The 22,981-nt window shown below is 41.7% G+C and overlaps 1 protein-coding gene across 5 annotated transcripts in view; it reads left to right on the top strand.

Moving 5' to 3' along the window:
* Window positions 1–22,981, top strand: part of PLA2G7 (phospholipase A2 group VII) — a 38,937-nt gene that overhangs the window by 15,413 nt on the left and 543 nt on the right. For 4 of the 5 annotated variants that reach the window (XM_084889830.1, XM_084889831.1, XM_084889833.1 and 1 more), the window contains exons 2-11: window positions 4,315–4,457; window positions 9,316–9,437; window positions 9,876–10,020; window positions 12,396–12,489; window positions 14,503–14,571; window positions 15,323–15,449; window positions 16,305–16,409; window positions 18,468–18,559; window positions 19,763–19,933; window positions 22,698–22,846. In XM_084889830.1, the coding sequence (XP_084745956.1) occupies window positions 4,349–4,457; window positions 9,316–9,437; window positions 9,876–10,020; window positions 12,396–12,489; window positions 14,503–14,571; window positions 15,323–15,449; window positions 16,305–16,409; window positions 18,468–18,559; window positions 19,763–19,933; window positions 22,698–22,846 (1,183 nt within the window). In that variant the 5' untranslated portion in view covers window positions 4,315–4,348. The remainder of the gene's footprint in view (window positions 1–4,314; window positions 4,458–9,315; window positions 9,438–9,875; window positions 10,021–12,395; window positions 12,490–14,502; window positions 14,572–15,322; window positions 15,450–16,304; window positions 16,410–18,467; window positions 18,560–19,762; window positions 19,934–22,697; window positions 22,847–22,981) is intronic. The other variant, XM_084889834.1, reaches the window with a different exon arrangement.

The raw sequence follows: 22,981 nt of genomic DNA, 5'->3' as shown, positions 1-22,981 counted from the left end.
TCCTCAGTGATTTTCCAAATGGGATGAAGGCCACTCCCCTTATTCAGTTACAGGCTGTAAGCATCAGGGATGGAATTTTCTAAAGTCCTCTGCTCATGACCCTGTAAATACTTTCTGTGGATGATGTTATCTGGTGGAAAACCAAGTTGTGACAGTATACAGAGGGTGGTGGTAGGGGCTGGCCAGCAGACAGCCTGACTTTAGTTCAACTTCTGTGTTAGAGAGTGGGAATTTTTGAGCATTCCAGAGAGGCCATGGACTTTGCCCCACAGAGATGTCAGTGCTGACATCAAGACAGGCCTTGAGATAGGGTCTCATGGACCTTTCCCAGCACGTAGGCCTTCTTTCATAGAACACTGTCAGCTTTCTGAAGAACAGGATGACCCTGTGAATAACATGGTCTTCAATAGCATGACTCTGACTTTGCTTGGGAAAAACTGTTTTATCTTGGGTTGCTTGTTCTGCAAAAACAGGAGGTGGTAAATGGGTTTAAAAGGGGTCCTGCACAAAGGGTTGGGGCTGCTCTCTGGAATCCCTGCATGGAGAATGGTAGAGCAGTCACCCAGCTAGCTGGCCAGGCAATAAAGGCTCCCTAAGTTTTAATTTGATCTGGACTATAGTGGTCTTTACTCAGGTTCATTCCACAACACTTGTTTACTTGGGAAATTCAGTAGCTATTTTCCTGGATTCAGACATAGTACTCTACAGCTTTTTAACATGTTTGCTCTAATATATATCAGGATGAAAACAATGAGAGTCTCATCTCTCTGGGGAATAATTTCTTTTTTTTTTTTTTTTTTTTTTTTTTTTTTTTAAATCAATCTTTATTGTTCATATTATTACAAAGGTTCCTCTTTTCTTCCCCCCTCCAACAGGTTCCCACCCCACCCTCTGCCCCCTCCCCATCCCCCATTGTCCTCATCCATAGGTGCACAGTTTATGTTCAGTCTCTTCCTCCCTCCCTTTCCCCGATAGTAAATCCCTTTTCAGATAGTAAATCTGTTACTTAGCATTTTCTCATATCAATAATACCTCCACATGCCCAATGATACACTTCACACAAAAGACATTTCCAAATAGGTCAACCAGCCTCATCCAGGCCCCACCCAAGGCACTCACAGATCAGCACCCCAGCGCTATACTAACTCAACACATCCAGATCTAAGCCTTCATCACTTGATTCAGCAGACCCTCAAGTTCCCGCAAAAGTTTCCAGCCATGTCTGAGAGGCAGCTGTGGGCAGGTACAGGCGAGGAGCGAGCTGTTTCGGGCCTGGCTGCTCCGGGCCTGGCCTCTGTTGCTCTGGTTCGTTCCACAACCAGCTGCTCCGGGTCTGGTCACTGCCGCTCCCGACCTAGTTGCTCTGGACTTGGCTGTTGCTGCTTCAGGCCTGGCCGCACCCGACCCGGCTGCTCTGGGACCGGTTGCTCCGGTCCCGGCCGCTCCGGGCCTGGCCGCTTCTCTGGGGAATAATTTCTAACTCTTTGTTAAATCATATTCTCAGTCCTAGAAGTTCCTGAAAACCTTAGCATCATTAAATGAATTGTTGTATTTATTAACTTAGAATATTGTAGTTTTCTTTTTTTATTTTTTAAATTTCTTTATTGATTAAGGTATCACATATTTGTCCTCAACCCCCATTCCAATCCCCGACCCTCCCATTCATGCCCCCACCCACCAATTGTCCTTGACCACTGGTTAGGCTGTGTGATCATATGTGTGCACATAAGTCCTTTGGTTGATCTCTCCCTTTTATCCCCACCCTCCCTTTGAGGTCCAACAGTCTGACCCATGGCTCCTTATCTCTGGGTCTGTTTTTGATCTTCAGTCTATGTTGTTCACCATTTCCCCTAGATGAGTGAGATCGTGTCCTACTGGAAATATACTTATAAGAATAAAAAATGAGATAAGCAATAATCGTTATGCTGAAAAGGATATGAATCAGTCTGTAGAGAGTTTCTGGGCCACCAGTTCTTTTGAGACCCAATTTCAATGTCAAACAGTTCCTTGTGTGTACATGTCAGCAATGATATTTCAGTTCTAGATGGTGGGCAAATGGTGGTAATGCAGATCCAATCCTCTCTGGTTTTGTCCTGGGCAACCTGCAATGACACACAGCTGCTGACTGCTATTATGGCAAGGCGTCCTCAGCGTCTTCCATCTCTGGACTGCTTCTCTTTTGTCTTCAGGGTTGAAGTAATCCTGTCAATTCCTCTCTGTTGCCAAAATCCACATGGTCTCAGAGTTGTTTCTGAAAATATACAAACATATTCTTGACCAAAAGTTAATAAAGGAATATTTTCTATAAATTTGACTTGGGATCCTTTTTCATTTTTTGCCCAAATGATTTTCCTCTGGCTTGTTTTGATACCATGTGTTTTTCATGGGTGTCTTGCTGATAGCATTACAATTAATTTTCTAAAGTACAAGTTTTCTAGAATTTACTTTCAGGATATTTTTCCTTACATGATATCCTTCTACTTTCCCCCTTTTTTGATCTAACTATTAGGAGGCTTTTGAAAATTTTATAATGTAGTCTTGATAGCTTTTAAATTTTAATTTTTTGCACTATAATATGACTGCTTTAGGTTCATTTCCTATTGTGAGATTTTATCCTAATATAAACTACCAATAAAAATTTTAGTTAACATTTTAGGAACAGCTTCAACTGAGCAGCAATTGAGGCTACACAGAGTTGATCTGCTGTGGTTAAAGCAGGGACTGAGACATTCTGGGTTCAAGCCCCACTGGTTGATTAGGACAAAGTAATTCAACTCTCCTTGTCTCAATGTCCTCATCAGTAGAGTGGGGATAATTAAACCTCCCCCACAGACTGTTTTCATCATCACTGAATAAGATAACATGCCAGAAATATGCAGAACACTTGGGATGTAAGAAGCCTTCAGCTGTAAGATGTAAGAAGTCAACAGCATTATTATTCAGTTAGTGAACAGATTTTACAGGAAGAACAACTAAATGCCATCTATTTATAGATATAAAATAACCAATCAAAATTCCATACACTCACAGGACTGACTTTCTAGTAGAGAAAGATAAATCATTAACAAAAATGTCTAGAGCTTGCATATTAGTTGGTGATAAATATTATGGAGAAAAATAAAGCTCAGGAGCAGGGATAGAACATGTATTAGTGCGGAGAAGAGGGGTGGGTTGTAATTTTAAACTGAACAGGGAAAGCCTCACTGAGAAGGTAACAGGGAAGCAGAAACTAGGGGGGAGGGAGGCAGGCATTTGGGTATCAGGCCAAAGAGCCTTCCTGGAGGAAGGGACACATGTGACAATCCCACAGCCGGGCAGGGAGTGCCTGATATACTTGTTGAGTGGCAAGGAAGCCAGTGTGGCTGCAGTGAGCATGTGAGAGGGGTTGGGGTAGGATTGGGCCTCTACAGAGTACAGACTGTGTAGAACCTTCTAGGTGACTAGGTCTGTGGGTTTTGTTTGTATGATATAAAGCCATTTGGGGGTTTTGATCAGAGGAGTGGCATGATCAATATGGCTGCATGGAGATAAGGGTAAAGTCAGGGAGACGAGTTAGAGGTTATTGCCGAAGTTCAAGTGAGAAATGGTGATGGCTTGGACCATTTCTGGCACCTAGAAAAATGAGGGGATAAGTTTTAAAGAGGAAAGGTGATGCTCAAATATGAGATAGTATTTGCTAATAAGGTCTTAACATGAACTCAGTAGTAATATCATTTACCATTACCATGAGTCTGATATTTAATCAACACCAGTGGCACTGGGCCTGCTATTAGGCACTGGGGACAGGAAGGAGACCTGACCTCTGCCTCTGGGAGGCCTTCAGTGTTGCAAGATTATAGAGAAAACAAAAATATTATGTCGACACCAAACACAACCACAGCTGTAGCAATATAATCATTCTATAATTATGATGGGATTATTAGCCTGCACTTACTGCATATTTTCTATGTGATAGACATGCCTAGGGATATTATTATGATGTAATATATTATAATCATTATATGTGGGTGTTCTTCTTTGTAATCAAACTAGACTTCTACAGAGTTAGAGAACTAGTGGCTAAAAACCTAATTTAACAGCCTGAAGGCATTGTTTTTGTGCTCTATAAACAGATTGTCAAGGTTTTTGCCTCCCTGGTACCTAGCAAAAGTCCATTCCAGAAAATGCATGTGCCATTTTTTTCCCAAGTGTCTTCTTTGCTTATAATCTATAAAATCATATTACTATTATCTAATAACAATGATTTGCCAGCCTATTTAAATTCTCTTTATTGCATGTTTTGTTTTGTTTTTCTTTTAATAATCTGCCTTGAAGAAGTTTAAGCTGAAACCGCTGCTCAGCTCCCGAGATGCTGCCACCCAAATTGCATGCGCTCTTCTGCCTCTGCTGCTGCCTCACCCTGGTTCATCCTTTTGACCGGCAAGATGTAAATCCTGTTGACCATGGTAAACCAACAGGTAAGAGGTACATTTATCAAGGCTTGTGCCCCTGACCTGTTGCCAGACTCACAGTGGCCTCAGAGAAGTTGGCCTGTGAACAAGCTTGAGTAGGAAGATGCTCATGGAGGCCTGTCTGTTCTCCTGGGGTGTGGGACAGGGCCTCCCTGTCTCTTCATTCCAAGCACCTGTCTTCAAATATGATGCCTACAGGACAGAACCAGACAAACTGGAAGCTCAGCTTGCAGTCCCCATGGAGAACTCCCTCACTGCCCTGACCCACTCCCACTCCAACATAGTAACCCAGATCCCCTGGAGCTCCCTCAGGAGCAACCTCAAAACCTGCCTCTTCACAGGGGAGAAGAGTCAGGCTTCACGCTCAACAGCTGTAGTGCTGGTAGTGGTGTGAGAAGTGCCAATTTAGGGTGTGGGGATGCAGAGGGAAACAATCTTTTCTACCTAATGACAGGGAGAAGTGGGTGCTAAGGAGCCCCAGATAAGAATGGACTGCATGGCTCACTCTTTCTTACATGGTGGTGGGAGGGAAGGAGAGGCAAGGAAGGAACAGACAAGTCCAGGAAGTGAAGCCAGAGTGGGACAGTCATCTCTAGACAGATACATCTCCCATCACCAAGAAGGAACTTTATTTCAAAGAGATTGTCTCTGGAGCTTTGCGCTTTCCTGCTAACCCCAGAGGGTTGTGGTGCATAAACTCCTTTATCCAGCCTCTTCAGGTGAGCAGTGTGGGTGGCTTCTGAATGGTGTCCTAATACCTGTACCCACAGACCTATGCACCTGGATAGATATGGTTTCTCTGTATCAAGATATTCAGGCTAGGTGGTGACTCATTGCTGTAGCATTTACAAAAGGCTTTTAATAACCCAGTGCCTTATAGATGAATTTCACCCTACATCATAGTTGGGGCAATGAATGCATCAGTAGGAGAGAGACTTCACCTTATTTCTACATTTGCATAGGAAATGGCACAATATCTCACAGGTCCATTCATTCAATACCTACCAGGAAACTGAAGCATCAGCAATACATTGGTGACTACGCCAACAAGTTTGTAGTCAAGTTTGAGGAGCCTACAGCCTAATTAAATTAATTTTCCCATTACCACTCATGTTTGAAAATGATTGGAGAGCTGTTATTGGACTGGCAGAAGCTGGAGACACTGCCTTGTTCATCTCTGTGGTCCTAGCATTGAGCCCAATTCCCCATTCACTTTAAATGCTCAAAAATGAATGCACAAACATTTTTTAATTATTAGAAATAGCTTATTAAATAAAAATTAAAAGATGATTATAATCTTCTTATTAAACAAATGCATAGGAAATACAGTTATGCAGGTAAAAGGCTTTAAGTTTAGGCTAAAGATAGTTTATTTGCTAATGGAGGACATAAAGCCATGTAAGAGAATGCAATATCCCTAGCATGTACACAGTCCATCTCCAAACCCAGGAATGAACATCAGGAGTACTTAAAAATGAATCCCACCAGAAATGTGTGATCAGATTAATAACATAGCAGCTTTCCGATGCGTTTAGGAAAATAAAGTTGAAGAGAAATAGGAAGTGACATAAATCTGATCCACAGAATTATGTCATCTAGAGAGTGGCCATCAACCTGACAATAGTCTGCCCCGCCTCTTTCTTCATGAGGAGTCCTGATAGGTGGGTAAAAAACAGGAAATCCAAGACCATGACCAGGCTGGTTTTAGAGAACAGAGCATTCCTGGATGGTTGAAACAGGTTCCCAAGGCACGGGTAGAATTGGGATCTCCCAGGGAGAACCTTGTGCATCTGGAACCCTCTGATGGCTCTAAACTGAACCTCCAAATCAAAAGGTAATGCCTCCAAGAAAGCTGTGGGTTCATCACCAAAATCTGTGAGCCAGAGTCCTTCCCCTCATCCCCTGGGCAGTCACACCATGGCTACCTGTGGGCGGGGAACAGCAGAGCTCAGGGCAGCTGTGGCCTATCCCACCATTCTCTGGACCTGACATCTCTCTATTACACCAGAGCATGGCTCAGTAGACAGTCTTAAATGGGAACATGCCTTTTGTGATTCTAAATCGACCCTAAAATTTTAGCTTACAGGTATGTGTGTTTTTTAAAAATCTCTTAGGAAATGCCTTGGATTCTGAATCTGCCTCGGATAGGTATAGTATGGTTTAGCTTAGGGCAGCTAAAACTCCTCTAAAGGATTGAATTTGGGTAGCCAGAGTTAACTAGGTCTAGGTAAGGGACAGATTATATTGGTCTTCTACCCATTATATGTTAGGTACTTGACTTACTAGTATGTATCACAGCATCCTTACAACTATAGGCTTGTCAAGTACTTTATCCCCACTTTACAGGAGAGAGGGGAATAAATCGCCTACTCCAGAGCATCTGAGTTTACAAGAGTAAATTCCCCAGTTGGAATTCAAACTAGGATCACCTGACTCCAAGACCCAGAGTCCATCTCACCCTCTGCCTTCCTTGAAACTATCTGCTACTGTTTGACTATGAATTGCTGACTGAAGGTGGTCTGGTACCTTAGGCCAGTGCATCTTCAACTTTAATAGGCACACCTTTTCTGGTTCAGTGGAATTGGGGTGAGGCCTGAGATCCTGTGTTTCTAAGCTCCCAGGTGATGCCAATGATGTTGGTTCATGGACCAACTTTGAGTAGCAAGGCCTTATCAAAAGGCTCATTTCCAGCATGTGCTTCACAATTACTCAACAAAGTGGAGGATATACATGGGTTTCTAATTACATCTCAAAATCTTTCTGGATGGTTCCTAAGATATCAGTGCAGGTGCCATTCCTCACATAGTTGTAGGTGTCTTAGTGGCAGAGGGAGTATGTGATGGAAAGCATGAAGGTGTCTCTCTGACAGAGGAATCAACTCACAGTCCAACAGAGGGAAAGGAGTGGGCAAGCTGAATCTAGAAAAGTCAGTCTGAATATACTGATAATTGGACTCAGAATCTTGAAATTAAATATTGATTGGGGTCTAGAAAGGAGAACAGATGAAATGAAACTGCAGGTATGTTGAAGGGTTTTGACACCAGAGAGAAAGTTTCAAGAGTGGGTGGGTAAGAGAATAAATACCATAAAGCACTTGACAGAAATGACAGACCAGTGGTAATGAAAAGCTTACTTCAGCTCATTTTCATAAATATTTACTGAGCGCTGGCCATGTAGCTCTGAGGATACAAAAAACATTGGATACAGCTCTTAAGAAATAGGCCACTATGGGAGACTTGAGTGTGCAAACACATAATCTATATAATCTATATAATAAAAGTCTAAGTGAGCTTTAGCATTAAGGTGGAACAACCAGAACGACCAGTCACTATGATGTGAACTGACCACCAGGGGGCAGACACTTAACACAGGAGCATCTGTGGCACCACCACACAGCCAGAAGCCAGTCTCACAGCACAATGGTGGTGGTGGTGGGAGTCTCTCCTGCCTACACAGCAGCACTAAGGAGCAGCAAGCAGGCAGATGGTAAGGAGTGAGGGCTCCTAGACTGCGAGAGGCAGGTCTGCCAGAGGCTCCTGGACTGAAAGAGGGCATAGGCTGGGCTGAGGGATCCTCCCTCAGTGCATGAATTTCATGCACTGGGTCTCTAGTTTTAATATAATGAAGAATGCTAAAAACACATACAGGGAATTGATTTAATACTAAGGATAAAATGATTATTTCTTGGGGATCAGAAAAGGGTCCAGAGAAGACCTAAAAACTAATCCAAAAGTTGAATAGGATTTTGCTACAGTGATTTCAAACACAGGGATTAACATTTACAAAGGTGCAGAGGTGTCAGACAGCCCAGTTGTGGCTCAGGTGCCAGGAGCACATGGAAGGGAGATACAGGAAAAAAGCAGAAGAGTATGAGGTAGTGGAACTCTGGATCATGGAGGGTCTTTCTTACAGTGCCCAGGAATTGGGGGGTTTAAGTTGTGTGCCTATGAACACATTTTAACCCCAGAATACGGGGAGAAAAGGCCATGCCACAAGTAGCAATGGAAGTAGCTTAGGAAGGCATTTGTAGATTTAAATCACTTACAAACTGCCTTCCAAAAAGATTCCAGTACATTCTCTCTTCAAGAAAAACTGTGTGGTGGTAGGAAGCCATTGAAGGATTTTGCAAAGAATTGCCTGGTGAGCTTTGTGTTTTAATCACTCCAGGATCTGGGTGAACTTTGCATTTGAAAGGGCAAGTTGCAAGGTTAATAGAGCAGTTAGGAGAGAAACTGTCTGGTCCAGAGGCAGGGAAGGTATGTATGAGACTGTTGTGCCAGAGGGCTAGGAGTATATTGGAAAGAGAACAAATGTTAGAAATTGAGAGTTGGTTGGATGTATGAGTTTTGTGAGAAAGAGGTGGGAAAGAGAGATGACCCCATGCTCCCAGGTTTGTGGTGGAAGGATGAGGTGGGGAAGTTGGGAGGATCTTATTTTGTTTTATTTTGGGCCATTGGCTTTGATGCTCCTATGGAAGGACATCGGGTGGGGATACGAAATGAGGAATTGTAAGCACAAATCAGAAATAGGAGATAAGGTTCATGTTTAGGGGAAACAGACTTGGGAAGTGGTCTTTAATATGGTCTGCATTGGAGCAGAAGGTAAGGGCAAGGCTATAAGTATTAGAAGGTGATAGTGCTAAGGATCTTGTGAGAAGGCCTGTGTCTGCCTTCATCTTTTCCCTCACATAGTACTTTGCATACAGCAGGTTCCCAATGATAACTTGTATATTTTTTTAGTTAGCAAAAAAAATGAAGGAGACCAGACATTATGGGCGGGAACTTGATTCCCTTGGAATTTCTTTGCATAATAAAATCTGGGTTGTAATGAATGACAAGTGAGATAACATGCACCTGTTTTTCAGCACGGATCAATAAATTACAAGCTATAATGGATGTTGTGACCATGGGCCATACCAAAATCCCCAAAGGAAGTGGACCTTATCCCGTCGGTTGTACAGACCTGATGTCTGAATATACTAAACAGGTGATGCTTTAAAATCACTTAACCCTTGTATTGGAATACTGATTTGCTATGACTCCCTAGAGGTTTTGAAAGTTGACCTTGTCCTCACCTGAGAATGACTCACTTTGCGATTTGTATTGCTTTGTAGGAAGCTTTTTTTGTTTTTGTTTTTTTGTTAAGTCATTCCCCAATTCATTGCTGCCATCTGATTAACTTAACTACAAACTCTATTTTTCCCCTTCCTTACTGACTGAAACCAGGCTCATTTTCTTTTCATCACAAAAGCTTGTAGTTGTTCTATTTATCTTCTTCTTTGACTGTATTCAATTATGACAGCAGCTTAAAAAGTTATCTGGACTTTTTTCATGAGCAAATGAGGTTTTTGGATCCCCACTAAAATAGCTGTTGGAATCTGAGAAGTGTCTTAACAAAAAGTGCATTAATTTCTTTCCTCTCCAGAGCACCTTCTTGCGTCTGTATTATCCATCCCAAGATAATGATCACCCTGACACCATGTGGATCCCAAACAAAGAATATTTTTATGGTCTTAGTAAATTTCTTGGAACACACTGGCTTGTGGGCAACGTTTTGAACCTCTTATTTGGTAAGATTTCTGCTGATCCTGCTTTATACACTCCAGAGTATAAGACAGACTTGGAAACAGCGACAGTTTCAGGCAGTTAAGGACCAAAGTAGAGTTTCATCAGTCTAAACTAAGATAACAAAGAAAGTACATATTTCTTGAAAGGTCAAAGGCCAGGTAACTGTCAATGAATTGAAGGTTCTCATTTTGTCCATTCTGAATATGATGGGATGAGTGGAGGGAATAAAAGTATCAGACTTTCAGATTGGCTCTAATATCCCTCAATGGCAGGTCTTTTGTTTTCTTCTTACATATTGCAGGGGAGCAATAATATGGCAAAAGCAGGAGCTGGGCCAATGCAACTACTATGCCTTATGCTCTGTGCTAAAGTGCTTTCTACAGGCCAGCAACAAAAGAAAAAAGTAGAAGTTACCATCCATAATTTTCAAATCTCAAACTAAGGAGCAAAAGCTAATTTTCTACTGAGCATAAATGAGATTCTATTCTCATTCCCATCCCCCACACCCAAAGGACCAGACTCTCTCCCAAAGACAATCTAATATGCATTCATCACTTAATTTGTCTACCCTCATGAGCATAGGCTTTCCTTCCTTATCTATCTATTTGACCAGGCACTACTGTTGGGCTGGTGTTAACTATATCTTCAGATTTTCCCCAAAAAACTACCTACAGCTTTTGGCATTTATTTTAAACATTTTTTGGAGTTTTCTTAAGGACTACTTATCTTTGTGGTGCTTGAATAACTTAAACGTCACTTCTGTAGCATTCGTCTCATTTGGTCTTCATGATCACATTTCCATGTTCTACATGAGAAAGGAAACACAAATAGTCCATGAAAATAATGACAATTGAGAAGTGAAAGAAGGGAAGACAATATCTTCCATTTTTGTGGCCCTTACTATTGACTGCATAGGTGCTTTACATGTGTTACTTACTTAAATATAATTCTCCCAAGAAATCCCATTAGATAGATTATCATTTCCTTCCATATATATATATATATATATATATATATATATATATATATATATATATACATACCAATATATACACTAAAAAAAAAACAACTAATCGCCTGGTGCACAAAATTCATGCATGGCAGGGGGAGGGGGTGTGTGTGTTCCTCAGCATGTCTTCACCCTCTCCAATCTAGGACACCTCAAAGGATATCCTACTGCTGGTTTACAGGGATCGGGCCTAAACCAGCAGTCAGACATTGCTTTCACAATCCAGGACTACTGGCTCCAGCCGCTCACCTGCCTGCCTGCCTGCCTGATTGCCCCTAACCACTTTGCCTGCCCTCCTGCTCACCCCCAACTGCCCCCTGCCACCAGCCTGATCACCCCCAACTGCTACTGACCTTCTTACCCCAACCTTACCTCCCCACTAGCCTGCTCACCCCCAACTGGCCTCCTGCTGGCCTGCTCACTCAAAACTGCCCCCCTCCACAGTCCTGATCACCTCCAACTGACCCTCCCAAAGGCCCCTGCCATCCTATCCTGGTGACCCAGCCTCTCATTTTTTCTTTTCTCCTTTTTTTTTTTTTTTTTTTTTTTTCCAGCGCCTCCTTGAGTGGAGGCCAGAGCCAGCTGGAAGCAAGTATCTAGGATTATTTATCTTCTATAATTGAAACTTTGTAGCCTTGAGCTGAGGCCAGGGCTGGCCAGGGCAGGTGGGAAACTTGGCTTCCTCCATCACAGGGCACCGCAAGCCTTCTGCTTGCTACAGCTCTGTAGCCGGCTGCCATCTTGGTTAGGTTAATTTGCATACTTGCTCCTGATTGGCTGGTGGGCATGGCTTGTGGGCATAGCAGAGTGATTGTTAATTTGTATATTTCTCTTTTATGAGTGTAGATGAATCTTAAGCTTAGACAGTTCTCTTACCTTGCCTATAGTGAATAGCTAGTGAGTAGCAGAGCTGTGGCAAAAGCCACATCTGAGTATGAAGTCAATGCTCTCTTCACTTTTCTCTTGATCATGACCCATGTAGAATGAGAGGCGTCTCCTATTCAAAGATTCTGACTTTCACTGTAATGTCCCAGAGGTTTAGTTTGTTTTTAGAGCATTCTCTTTGAAGGTTTTCTAAAACCTGAGACTGGTAGTAAGGAACATCCTTCTTAAATATGCCTTTAGGTAGTAAAATATCTCACCTTAAGCTCAGAACTGGCGAGGAGAACTGATCATTAATGATCCTGTGGTCTTAGGTAAAAACCTAAGGTTCAGATGCCTTAGTGGGTATCTTGTAGGAGAATTTTTAATGAATGCATAAAAATATAAATTCAACGGGTCAGGATTTTATACTAAGGAGATATAAGTTAAATTTACCAGCAACATTCAAGTAAAAACCCCTATTTATAATCTTTCATTGCTGTCTAGGTTCAAAAACCACACCTGCAAGCTGGAATGCTCCAGTGAGGACTGGTGAAAAATACCCACTGATTGTTTTATCTCATGGTCTTGGAGCATTGAGGTAAAGTTTGAGAGATTGAACAATTTCAGTCATGAGGGATCAATGTATTCCCCCAGCCCCAAAAGGAGTAGCATATTTTGGAGTGTCATGCAAGTCCCTACACTGGAGGAGTTGGGGTTCCTCAAGAATTGGTTATAATCTATTATTGATCAATTCTAGCCCTGTCATTTCCACCTACCAGCTCCTGGAGCCTAGCCTCACAACAGAGGAGAGAGGGTGTTGCATTTTTGGCTGTTGTCTTTCTGTATTATAATATGTATACTCTCAAAATCATCCATTGTGTTAGTTCAGGGTCCCTGAGAAATAGACACCACAATTGGATTAGCTCTAAAAGGCAGCTATTGAGAGAAAAGCCTATGAAGGATAGAGGGGAAGGATCAGGAAAGGATAGGGAGAGCCTCCAGATTATGATGCAGGGTGGACATTTGGGAAGGAGATGAGAAACATGGGTTTATAGTTGTTACTGTAGAACACAGGTATGTTACCTGGTATGTAGCGGGGCTTTAACTTTCCTAAAGGCTGATTGTGTATGAAGTCTCAGACTGTAGCACAGTTCTAAGAGGCCAATAGGAGTGCTTGACCCAAAGTTGTTCATCAAAGGATCCAGAGGGGTTTGAAGCTGGGCGGGGACTTTAGACAGCTCTAGTCTCAGTAGCATGATATCTGATTGGCTTATTTTCATGATCACTATACCCTTTCCACTTTCTTCTTACATCTTCTCTTCTGACTCCCCTTCCTCCGACTCAGAGGATAATACATCTTTCAGAAAGATAAAAGGTGGCTTTCAGCTAGAAAAAAGTTGGGTAGCATCTGCAATAAATGATGTTTAGTTCTTTAATTGTGGTCTAGCTATTTATTAGAATTCCATGGCCAAATCCAGTCTGCTACCTGTTTCTGTAAAGTTATATTAGAAGACGGTCATTTTACACATTGTCTGTGGCTACTTCTGTGTGATGCCAGCACAGTTGAGTAGTTGTGACCATAAAGTATGGTGCACAGAACTTGACAGATATACTGCCTGACATTTTACAGAAAAGGTTTTCTGATTCCTGTGCTAGATTATTGTCCCTATAGTTCCTGGATCTTCAGGGGTAGAAGACATAGTTCCTCCCTACCTCCTTTTATTCTTTTTGGACATTTTTTACTGAATGCATGATATGAGAAAATTGTGCAGAATGGAGATGTGGACGGGGGTTACAAATGCAGTGGCTTTGCACACGCCTGTTAAACATCTCACCCTGTCCAGTCATTTAAACAGCAGCTGACATGCTCAGTAATGACTCTGTTTTAGACATTATTATAAGCACTGAAAATGTACTAATTTACTCAGTCCTCAGAATAATCCCACTAGATGCCATACTGTTATAGCATCATCCTTCTACAGATAAAAGAAAACCAAGGCAGAGGTAAGATAGGTGACTTATCCAAGGTCATAGCTAATAAATAGTGGAACCAGGATTCAAACACAGTGGCAGGACTGTAGATCCCATCTCTTAAGCACCACACAGTACTGCTTTCCTATACACATTATCTTATGAAAACCTTACAGCAAAGCCTTTATTAGCCCCACTTGACAGGTGAGGACAAAAAAATCAGAAATGTAATTACCCAAAGCCATGTGTCTGATAAACGGCAGAGCCACAATTAATACTCAGAACTCTCAAAGGCAGTATTGATACTCATTGCACCAGGGTTTCTCAGTTTTGGTACTGTTGATGTTTTGGGCTGGATAATTTCTTGTTGTGGAGGGTAGGTGGTCCTCTGTATTGTAGGATGTTTATCAAAGTCCCTACCCACCAGATGGCAGTAGCACCCTCTCCAAACTCATGATAATGAAAATGACAATAGATGTTGTCAAATAGTCTGAGAGACAAAATCGCTTCCCTTTGAGAACCACAGCTCTCTGCTTTACTCCAGGGCACTACTCCAGGGTGTAACAGCCCAAGTTTACTAGCAAATGCCACCTTGTAATCATGACTGGCAGTTGAATGCTCCCCTCTTTTTGTTTTGAAGGACAATTTATTCTGCAATTGGCAATGACCTGGCATCTCATGGATTTATAGTTGCTACTGTAGAACACAGGTATGTCACCTGGTTTATAGCTGGGCTCTAACTTTCCTAAAGGTTGACAGAAAATGTTGAATGGTCAGCTATGACTATATAAAAAAGGGAGACTGAGCTAGCTCTTCAAGAATTATAAAAGCAGCTAACATTTCTAGAGGGTTTGTGTGTGTGTGTGTGTGTGTGTGTGTGTGTGTGTGTGCTGTTTTTGCACACCATCATCTAATCCTCATAGTCACCCTATGAGATAGCTACCATTATCACTGTTCTAAGAAGGAGGAAAAGGAAGCCAGCAAAGCCACACAGCTAGTAAGTGACATTGCTGGATTTGATTCCGGGAGGGAAATTTCAACGTGGCCTCCAGGAATTGTGAAGATAGAATGGGTTGAGTTTACTCACAGTGATGTCTTAAAAAAAAATAAAAATAAAATATGTATATATATTAGAGAAGAAGGAAGAGAAAAAGAAGCATCAATGCTGAGAGAGAATCGTTGATGGGCTGCCTCCTGCATGCCCCCCGGCCCCCACACACACACAGGATCAAGCCCATGACCTGAGCATGTGCCCTGACCGGAATTGAACCATGACCTCCTGGTTCATAGGTCGATGCTCAACCCTGAGCCACACCGCCTGGGCATGATTTTTGCTTTTTAATGTAGTAGAGAGGAAGAAAGGGACGTCAGGAAGGTAAGAGTGACATTGAGTCAAGGTGGGAAAGAGGAACTTGGGTGCAATGGGGAAGTGTAAGTAATTGATTCTGTTTGTGTTGAAGAGATGGATCCGCCTCTGCGACGTACTATTTCAATGACCACTCTGATGCAGAAATAGGGAACAAGTCCTGGCTCTATCTCAGAACCCCACAACAAGGAGAGAATGAGGTGCTTCTACGAAATTCGCAGGTACACTGTGGTCAGAGCAGGTGGTGGCGTGGGGACTAAAACGCACAGGCAACAGGATGATATTTGCTAATTTAGATTTATACTTGGTAAGCTGTGCTCCTTGCACTCATACTTCCCATTGCCCAAAGAATCATCAGCAGGTTCTCTCAGTAATACAATCCCCTTAGTGAAATGTGTAGGTCATCGTGAAATCAAAGACAAGCAAAATTCTGGGAGATGATCATGATTATACAGAATTTTTTTGCATTACAACTTCTCATTTTAAAATCTCAAGGTAGATTCATAGTCCCATCAAAAAGACTACTTTTCAGAGAAGGAGCATAGCATAGTATTAAGAGACTAGGCCTTAGGATCCTACTTTCTACACTTGAATCCTGGAGCCGTCACTTTTCAGTGGCATCATCTTGGACAAGTTAATTTACTGTCCCTGTTTTCTCTGTTACAAAATAATGAGTACTAGTGTCTTTCCCACAGAGCTGTTGGGAAGATTAAATGAAATTGAGCTCACTGGCTCCCGCCCTGTGATGGCTTTCCATTAGGTGCTTTACATATGTTATTGCACTGAATCCCACCCAAATTTCACTGAGGTAGGCAGCATTAGACAGGAAAAGGAAGCTCAGAGAGATGAAGTCACCTGAGGTCACACCGTGGCTAAGCACCCGAGCCGGGATGTGGACCCCACAAGGCTGGCGCCAGCATCCTGATGCTGGGCTGTTTTCTAACCACTCACTGCTCAGACAGTTTATAGGCAGCTGACCATTGTTCCCACATGCAAGCTCTACACAAACATTAAAATAAGTTGTAAAGTATTACAACTTTTACTTTGTCATTTCCTTCTTCTAATAATCATTTCAGGTGCGACAAAGAGCAAAGGAGTGTTCCCAGGCTCTCGATGTGATGCTTTCTGGAACGCCAGTGAAGAATGTTTTAAAATTAGAGTTCGATATGCAACAGCTGCGGGTGAGCTACGAAAGCCCCTTTCCCTGTCCTGTAGTTCTTAGCTCTTTATTCTCTTTTGTTTGCTTTTCTGCTGTAATACAGGGTACAACGTGATAAAGGGCTGCAAAAAAAATTTAAAAAGGTGAAGTGTTAGGGCAAGGAGGAATACATTAGGTTGAACTATATATAAAGTTGCCAATAGTCAGAGTATAAAAATGGCAGTTCCATGTGATTCAATTTAACACCTCCGGTAAAAGTACTGTGACTTCTTGGATGGCTCCTGCATGTTTTGAGCTTGATCCTGGAAAGCTAGTCCACAAGTTTTAGATACAGTGTTGAGAGGGAAAGAATTTGGGACCAAGTGAAGAGCATAAACAAAGACTCAACAGTAGGTGTGGAAGGTGCAGTACAGGGAGTAAAGACAACTAGAAGTACTTGAGTTTAAGCACAAGATGATGGTCGCCACTCTCTCTCTTGCCTCCATGCCTTTGTATGTTGTCCTCTTGGCAACATGACTCACCCCACCACCCCGACTAAGTGCTGCTTAATTTTCAACTTAGGTCAGGCAGCAGCTCATCCAAGAAAAGATTTCTTGCACCCACTGCCCAGCCCTGGCGTGGATTAGCTACCTATCATAGCTACTCCTTGCTACCACTCCATTGTATTTGCATCATGCATCTGTATGTCTTGCTGTCCCACTAGCTGTGAGCTCACTAGAAATGAGCTACAATGCCTTGTACAGAGCAGGCACTCAATAAATCCTCATGGAATGAACAAAGTGATAAATATGAACTGGGGAGAGGGAGAAGTCAGAATTGATGATGTTTTAAGTGTGGGTGACTAGGACGACCATTAAGTTCACTTCTGAACTTTTACAAATGCTTACCATATATATGTGCAGATGTATTTGAGTGTACACATTTATGTGTGTGTACTATGTGTGTATATTTGTATTTGTGTGAATCCTATCTAATAAAAGAGTAATATGCAAATTGACCATATCTCCACTACACCCACAAGCCATGCCCACCAACCAATCAGGAGCAAGTATGCAAATTAACCCAACCAAGATGGCTGCAGCCATGGAGAGAGCAGGAGGTTTGGGTTGCCTCTGGCAATGGAGGAAGCCAAGCTTTCTGTCTGTCCTGGTGTGCCCAAGCCTCTGCTCAAGGATACAATGTTTCAATTATAAAAGATAAATAAATCCCAGATACGAGGGCCTCTGCTTAGGTGGCTGGAGGGCTTGGCCAGCCTGCAAACCACCATAGGCCCCTCACCCAGGCCACCCAACACTCCAATGGAATCTCCACCCTGATTCAGGACACCATTCAGGGCAAAACAGCTGGCTTCCACCCATGCACCAAAACTCTATCCTATCTAATAAAAGGATAATATGCAAATTGAACATCACTTTAACACACAAGATGGCTTCCTCCATGTGGTCAAAGAAGACTGCCCCTATGTGGACACAAAATGGCCACCATAAGATGGCCAGCAGGAGAGGGCAGTTGGGAGGGACCAGGCCTGCAAGGGAGGGCAGTTGGGGGCAATCAAGCCTGCAGGTGAGGGCAATTAGGGGTGACCAGGCTGGCAGAGAAGGGAAGTTGAGGGCAGCTGGGCCTGCAGGGGGGAGCATTTGAGGAGAGACCAGGCCTGCAGGGGAGGGCAGTTAGGCACAAACAAGCTGGCAGAGGAATAGTTAGGGTATGATCAGGCTGGCAGGCAGAAGTTGTTAAGGGCAACCAGGAAGGCAGGCAGGTGAGCAGTTGGGAGCCAGCAGTCCTGGATTGTGAGAGGGATGTCTGACTGCCCATTTAGGCCCAATCCTACCTGGATGGGGCCTAAACGGGCAGTCAGACATGCCTTGAGGGGTCCCAGATTGGAGAGGGTGCAGGCTGGGCTGAAAGACACACACACCCGTGTGTGAATTTTGTGCATAGGGCCTCTAGTTTCTTTTATAAGAAATCAAGGTTTTGCCCATGAATTGAATACTAATTTTCTGATTAACAAAATGATTTACTCTATTTTTCTAACAACCTGTGAGATAGTTATGAATTTATGTCATGCTTTTTCACGTAGGATTCCATCGATAGAGATAAAATAGCAATAATGGGACATTCTTTTGGTGGAGCCACAGTTATTCAGGCTCTTCATGATGACCGGAGATTCAGGTAAGAGAATGAGACAAAGAGACAAAACAGTAATTTATTGGAAGCGGGGAATGATAACCTAGGTGAAATATAATTTTATCAAATTCTTAGTAAGGAAGGTGTCCTTTGAGGCTTACAAGTCTATTTTTGTGCCTCTATTAAATACTCTCGGTGACCTTTCTTAAGCAGAAAACATCTGATTTCACTGCTATTAAAAAAGTTTCCCTTCCCCCATATGTTTTCCCTCATTCTTATTCATCTGTTTGAGGACTTAACATTTTCACTTGGAAATGTACCTTTATATACACATTTTATCAGTAACTTAAGATTATGATAATAATGTAGCCATCTCATACTCCCTAGTATTTTTTTTTTTTTCATCTTTAATTTGGAGTGAGGTTTGAAATACTCCGGTGTTCTAACATGAGGAAATGTTTACTGTCTTGAACTACTTCATCCCAGAATGATGAGCTCACATGGAGCTCACCAGATAGAAAGGGAGGATCACTTATGAAACTTCTCACATTTTTTAAAATCTGTTTCAGTAGAAGGAGTTTCTCTTCCTTAGTCCATTTAGCACATACAACAGTGTCCAAAAAGTCATGAAATATAGGACAAACTGACTTGTAAAGAAAGTTAGTGATTGGGAGTATCTGTATACTATAAACAATAAAATAAAAAATAAAGAAGTAAAATAAAGAAAGTTAGTAATATTTTCAAGCGATATCCCCATATATTTTTCTTCAATGCCCAGACAATTTTCCAGGTACAGCACCTCTAAATATAAAGCAATGGTCCAATTGTTACTCTAAGAAAAGATATAATAAACAGACTATGGAGTGTCCAGAAAGTTTGGAAACATAGGAGCAATAATGTGTGCATTGAATTTTTTTTCAAACACCCACAATTTTGAAGAAATTACTACTTTTCAAAAAAAATTTTTTTGAAAATAATATTAAAATGAATGAAAAATTTAAAGATTATATATGGTTCTAAAGGTCCCAATTCCTAAATGCCTCTTAGAGGAAAATGATTACATATTTCCCACATCTGTGACCTTATAAAGCTAATCATATCTTGTTCTCACATGAAGTATAATACCAGTGAGATGACCATCATGGAACAGTGTGGTGCGTGTCCATTAGTCCTGGCTTTATTAGAAAGCCCTATATGTTTTCCAGTGTGTAACCAGCCTTCTGTTATCATCTTAACAAACACCTGCAGGTGCGGTATTGCCCTGGATGCATGGATGATGCCCCTGAATGATGAAATATATTCCAAGTTTTCTCAGCCTCTCTTTTTTATCAACTCTGAAGGGTTCCAAACACCTGCTAGTATCTTAAGTATGAAAAAATGCTTCACACCTGGTAAAGAAAGAAAAATGATCACAATCAGGTAATAGCAACTGACTTCATTATCTGAAATAGAAACTTGAAACTTGGATAAACCACAATAGATATCAGCCATTAAAGGATTATTAAATTTGTTGTGTAGATTTTCAATAAGCAAGATTAGAAAATTTTCAGGTTCTAAGTGCATTTAGATTTACTCTTTTTAAAATGTAAGTGTTCAATGGTGTTACTATATGTAGCTCATCTATACTAATAAAAGAGTGAGATGCAAATTGACCTTACCTTCATGATACCCACCAGCCAATCAGGAGTGAGTATGCAAATTAACCCAACAAAGATGGTGAGTTAATTTGCATATGTAGGCCCTGAGTGGCTGAGAGTGGGGTGGGACACTTACATCATCACCACAGTGAAAATTCAGGCATTTCACACCATCCTAGACACTCCGGGCCTCTGGACAGCATGGGAAGGCAGAAAGGCAGCTCGGGGCCGAAAAGGTGGCTCCTACCAGAGCAAAGGTGGTGCCAACAGCCAGGGGAAGGAAGGCCATTCTTGCATGAATTTTTGTGCATGGGGCCCCTAGGATACTGATAATTAAAATGTGTGCTAAGGTGCATGCAACTTTCATGTAAACACAAGAGCAAGCTGATGCCTTTTGGGGTCTGGGCAGAGGGAAGTATTCCATTACCAGGCTGGAGTAGAAACTCTTTAGGAAAAAAGTCAGATAATCAGTTCAGACTGGCAATGTGTTTACCTATTTGGGAAAAACAAATTTATAAATTCCTCAAACTATAATGGGGTCCCCTGGTGTGCTGGCAATATGCTCATATCATGGATGTGAAAAAGAAATCAAAAAAGGGTTCTGGACTCACAATGGAATGTTACAAAGCAAAGATAGTGCTCATCCCTCTCTTATATGAAACTTTAGGTTTATTTCCAGGGAGAAAAATATAGTATAGGCAATGAACACTTCAGGATCAGAGAAAGGAAAGGTCTTTTCCAACTGAGGTAGTCAGAAAAAGCTGCTTGGAAGCGATGGGAGTAGAACTGGGTTTTGAAGGATCGAGAGAGTTTAGACAGACTGCAAGAAAAGGTCCAGATAAGGCAAAGATTTTAATGTAGCATATTTGCATGTGCAAGTCCAATTCTAAAGGAGAAATAGTATGGAACACCTAACCTATCTTTCACTTCACTTCCTTACTAGGCACTTCTTTCCCTTCCTTTTTCTGCTAGAAACCTTAAAAGAATGGCTTGTATGTAATATTGCATGTGCTTACTTGCATTTACTCTTGACTCCTGTGGTCTAGCTTCCCAAACGCATGCACACCTCTCCCCGCATCCCCCATGCTGAAGCTGGCCCTGCTGAGGCTTTAAAAGCCCAGCAGTCTATGCCTTTCTCTCCATATCAATTTGATATTGTTGAGGACCCCTATTTCTCCTCCCCAGGCTACCCAGTCCTACTCTTCCCCTGCCATTTAGTATCTAAATTTTAGATGACTCCTCCTTTCCCTCTACCCTCTCCTTCTCCTTGGCCATCCTCTACTTTGAGTAGCATCCAGGCTTCTGCTTTTTCCTAACCCTGTATCTACCTTACTTATGAGTCCCATGCTCAAGTTTTGATTGGAAAGCAGGGAAGAATGAGCAGATGCTAAGTGGTTCTGTTTTGAGTACTGATAGCTAAGAGGGTTCACGGTTTGCTTATAAGCAGCAACAAAGTGGGGGATGGGAGGAGAATTGCACCACATGGGGCCTGAAAAAATGTATTTTAATTTTGGTATTTCTCAGCTCCAGTTTGGGAAATATGGGCAGAGCTGGCTGGCCACAAATTGGAAATGCATAGACTTTGTATGTTATAGATGAAACCTTTGGTGTGTATGAGACCACAAAGTGATAAGAGAAATGGCCTGAGAATAGAACCTTGAGAAATGTCTACATTTTAGGTGAAGAGCCAGGAAAAAACAGAGTACAAGGAAAGGGGCAGGTGCAAAGTCAAGGAAACAAAGAGGGAAAAATGCAACAAAATCAAGTTTCAAATGTCCCAGAAGTAATAAAAAATGAGCAATAAAAAAGGCCATCCTATTTGATGGTAGGCCGTTGGTGAATTTAATATGCAACTTAGTGGTGTTTGGAAGGTGATTACATTTTAAATAATACAAGAAAACATGTTTTTCTAATCTACTTAATCCAAGGCTTAAATCCAAAGTGTCTTGATTAGCATCAAATAAATATCAAGTTAAGTGGTTGTAGTAAGGGTGCAGGCTTCTGGCTTTGAGTTCAACATATAACACATTCCATCTACTGAAATTGGAAGTATTCTAGTCCCTTAAAAAGCTGGAATCATTTATTTTAAAGACAAGATGCCAAGCAAAACAGGAATCATTGCATTGTTTATCTAGAAGGTAAGACAAATACATTCTTTAGGATCCCTGAATGAACATTCTGTGACCCTCAAAATCATATCTAAGGAGATCAAATTGATAAATCTTGTTTCCTTAGTTTTCTATAAATAAGTCAACCAGGCCCTGACTAGTGTGGCTCAGCTGGTTGGGTGTTGCTCGGGGCACTGAAAGGTCACCTGTTTGATTCCCTGCCAAGGCACATGCCCAGGTTGCAGGCTCAATCCCCTGTAAGGGCATTCTGAAGGCAGCCGATGAATGTCTTGCTCTCACATTAATGTTTCTCTCTCCCTCACCCTTCCTCTCACTTTAAAGATCAATTAACAAAAAAATAAGTCAACCCAGCCCATATCTTTCCTGTACTCTTAACTACAAACAATGTGATTTATAAATGTTTCATTTATCTTTCAGGGGTTCAGTCCATCAGAATTTTGCTGACTTCACTTTTGCAGCTGGCAAAGCACTTGGATACATGTTCACACTAAAAGGAAAAATAGATTCAAATATAGCTCTCGATCTTTCCAACAAAGCTTCATTAGCATTCTTACAAAAGCATTTAGGTAAGAAACAAATATTCTTTCATTCCACAAACCAGATGATTCGCAGAACAAAACTGTCTTTTATTATAGCACCATCTTCATGTTAACTCTTTCCAGTGGTTTATAATTTAACATAGCAGTGAAATTGGTTTAAAA

The sequence above is a fragment of the Pipistrellus hanaki genome, assembly GCF_964339955.1.
Source record: "Pipistrellus hanaki genome assembly, chromosome: 7".
Lineage (NCBI taxonomy): Eukaryota > Metazoa > Chordata > Mammalia > Chiroptera > Vespertilionidae > Pipistrellus > Pipistrellus hanaki.
This window is presented reverse-complemented; position numbering and strand designations above follow the sequence as displayed.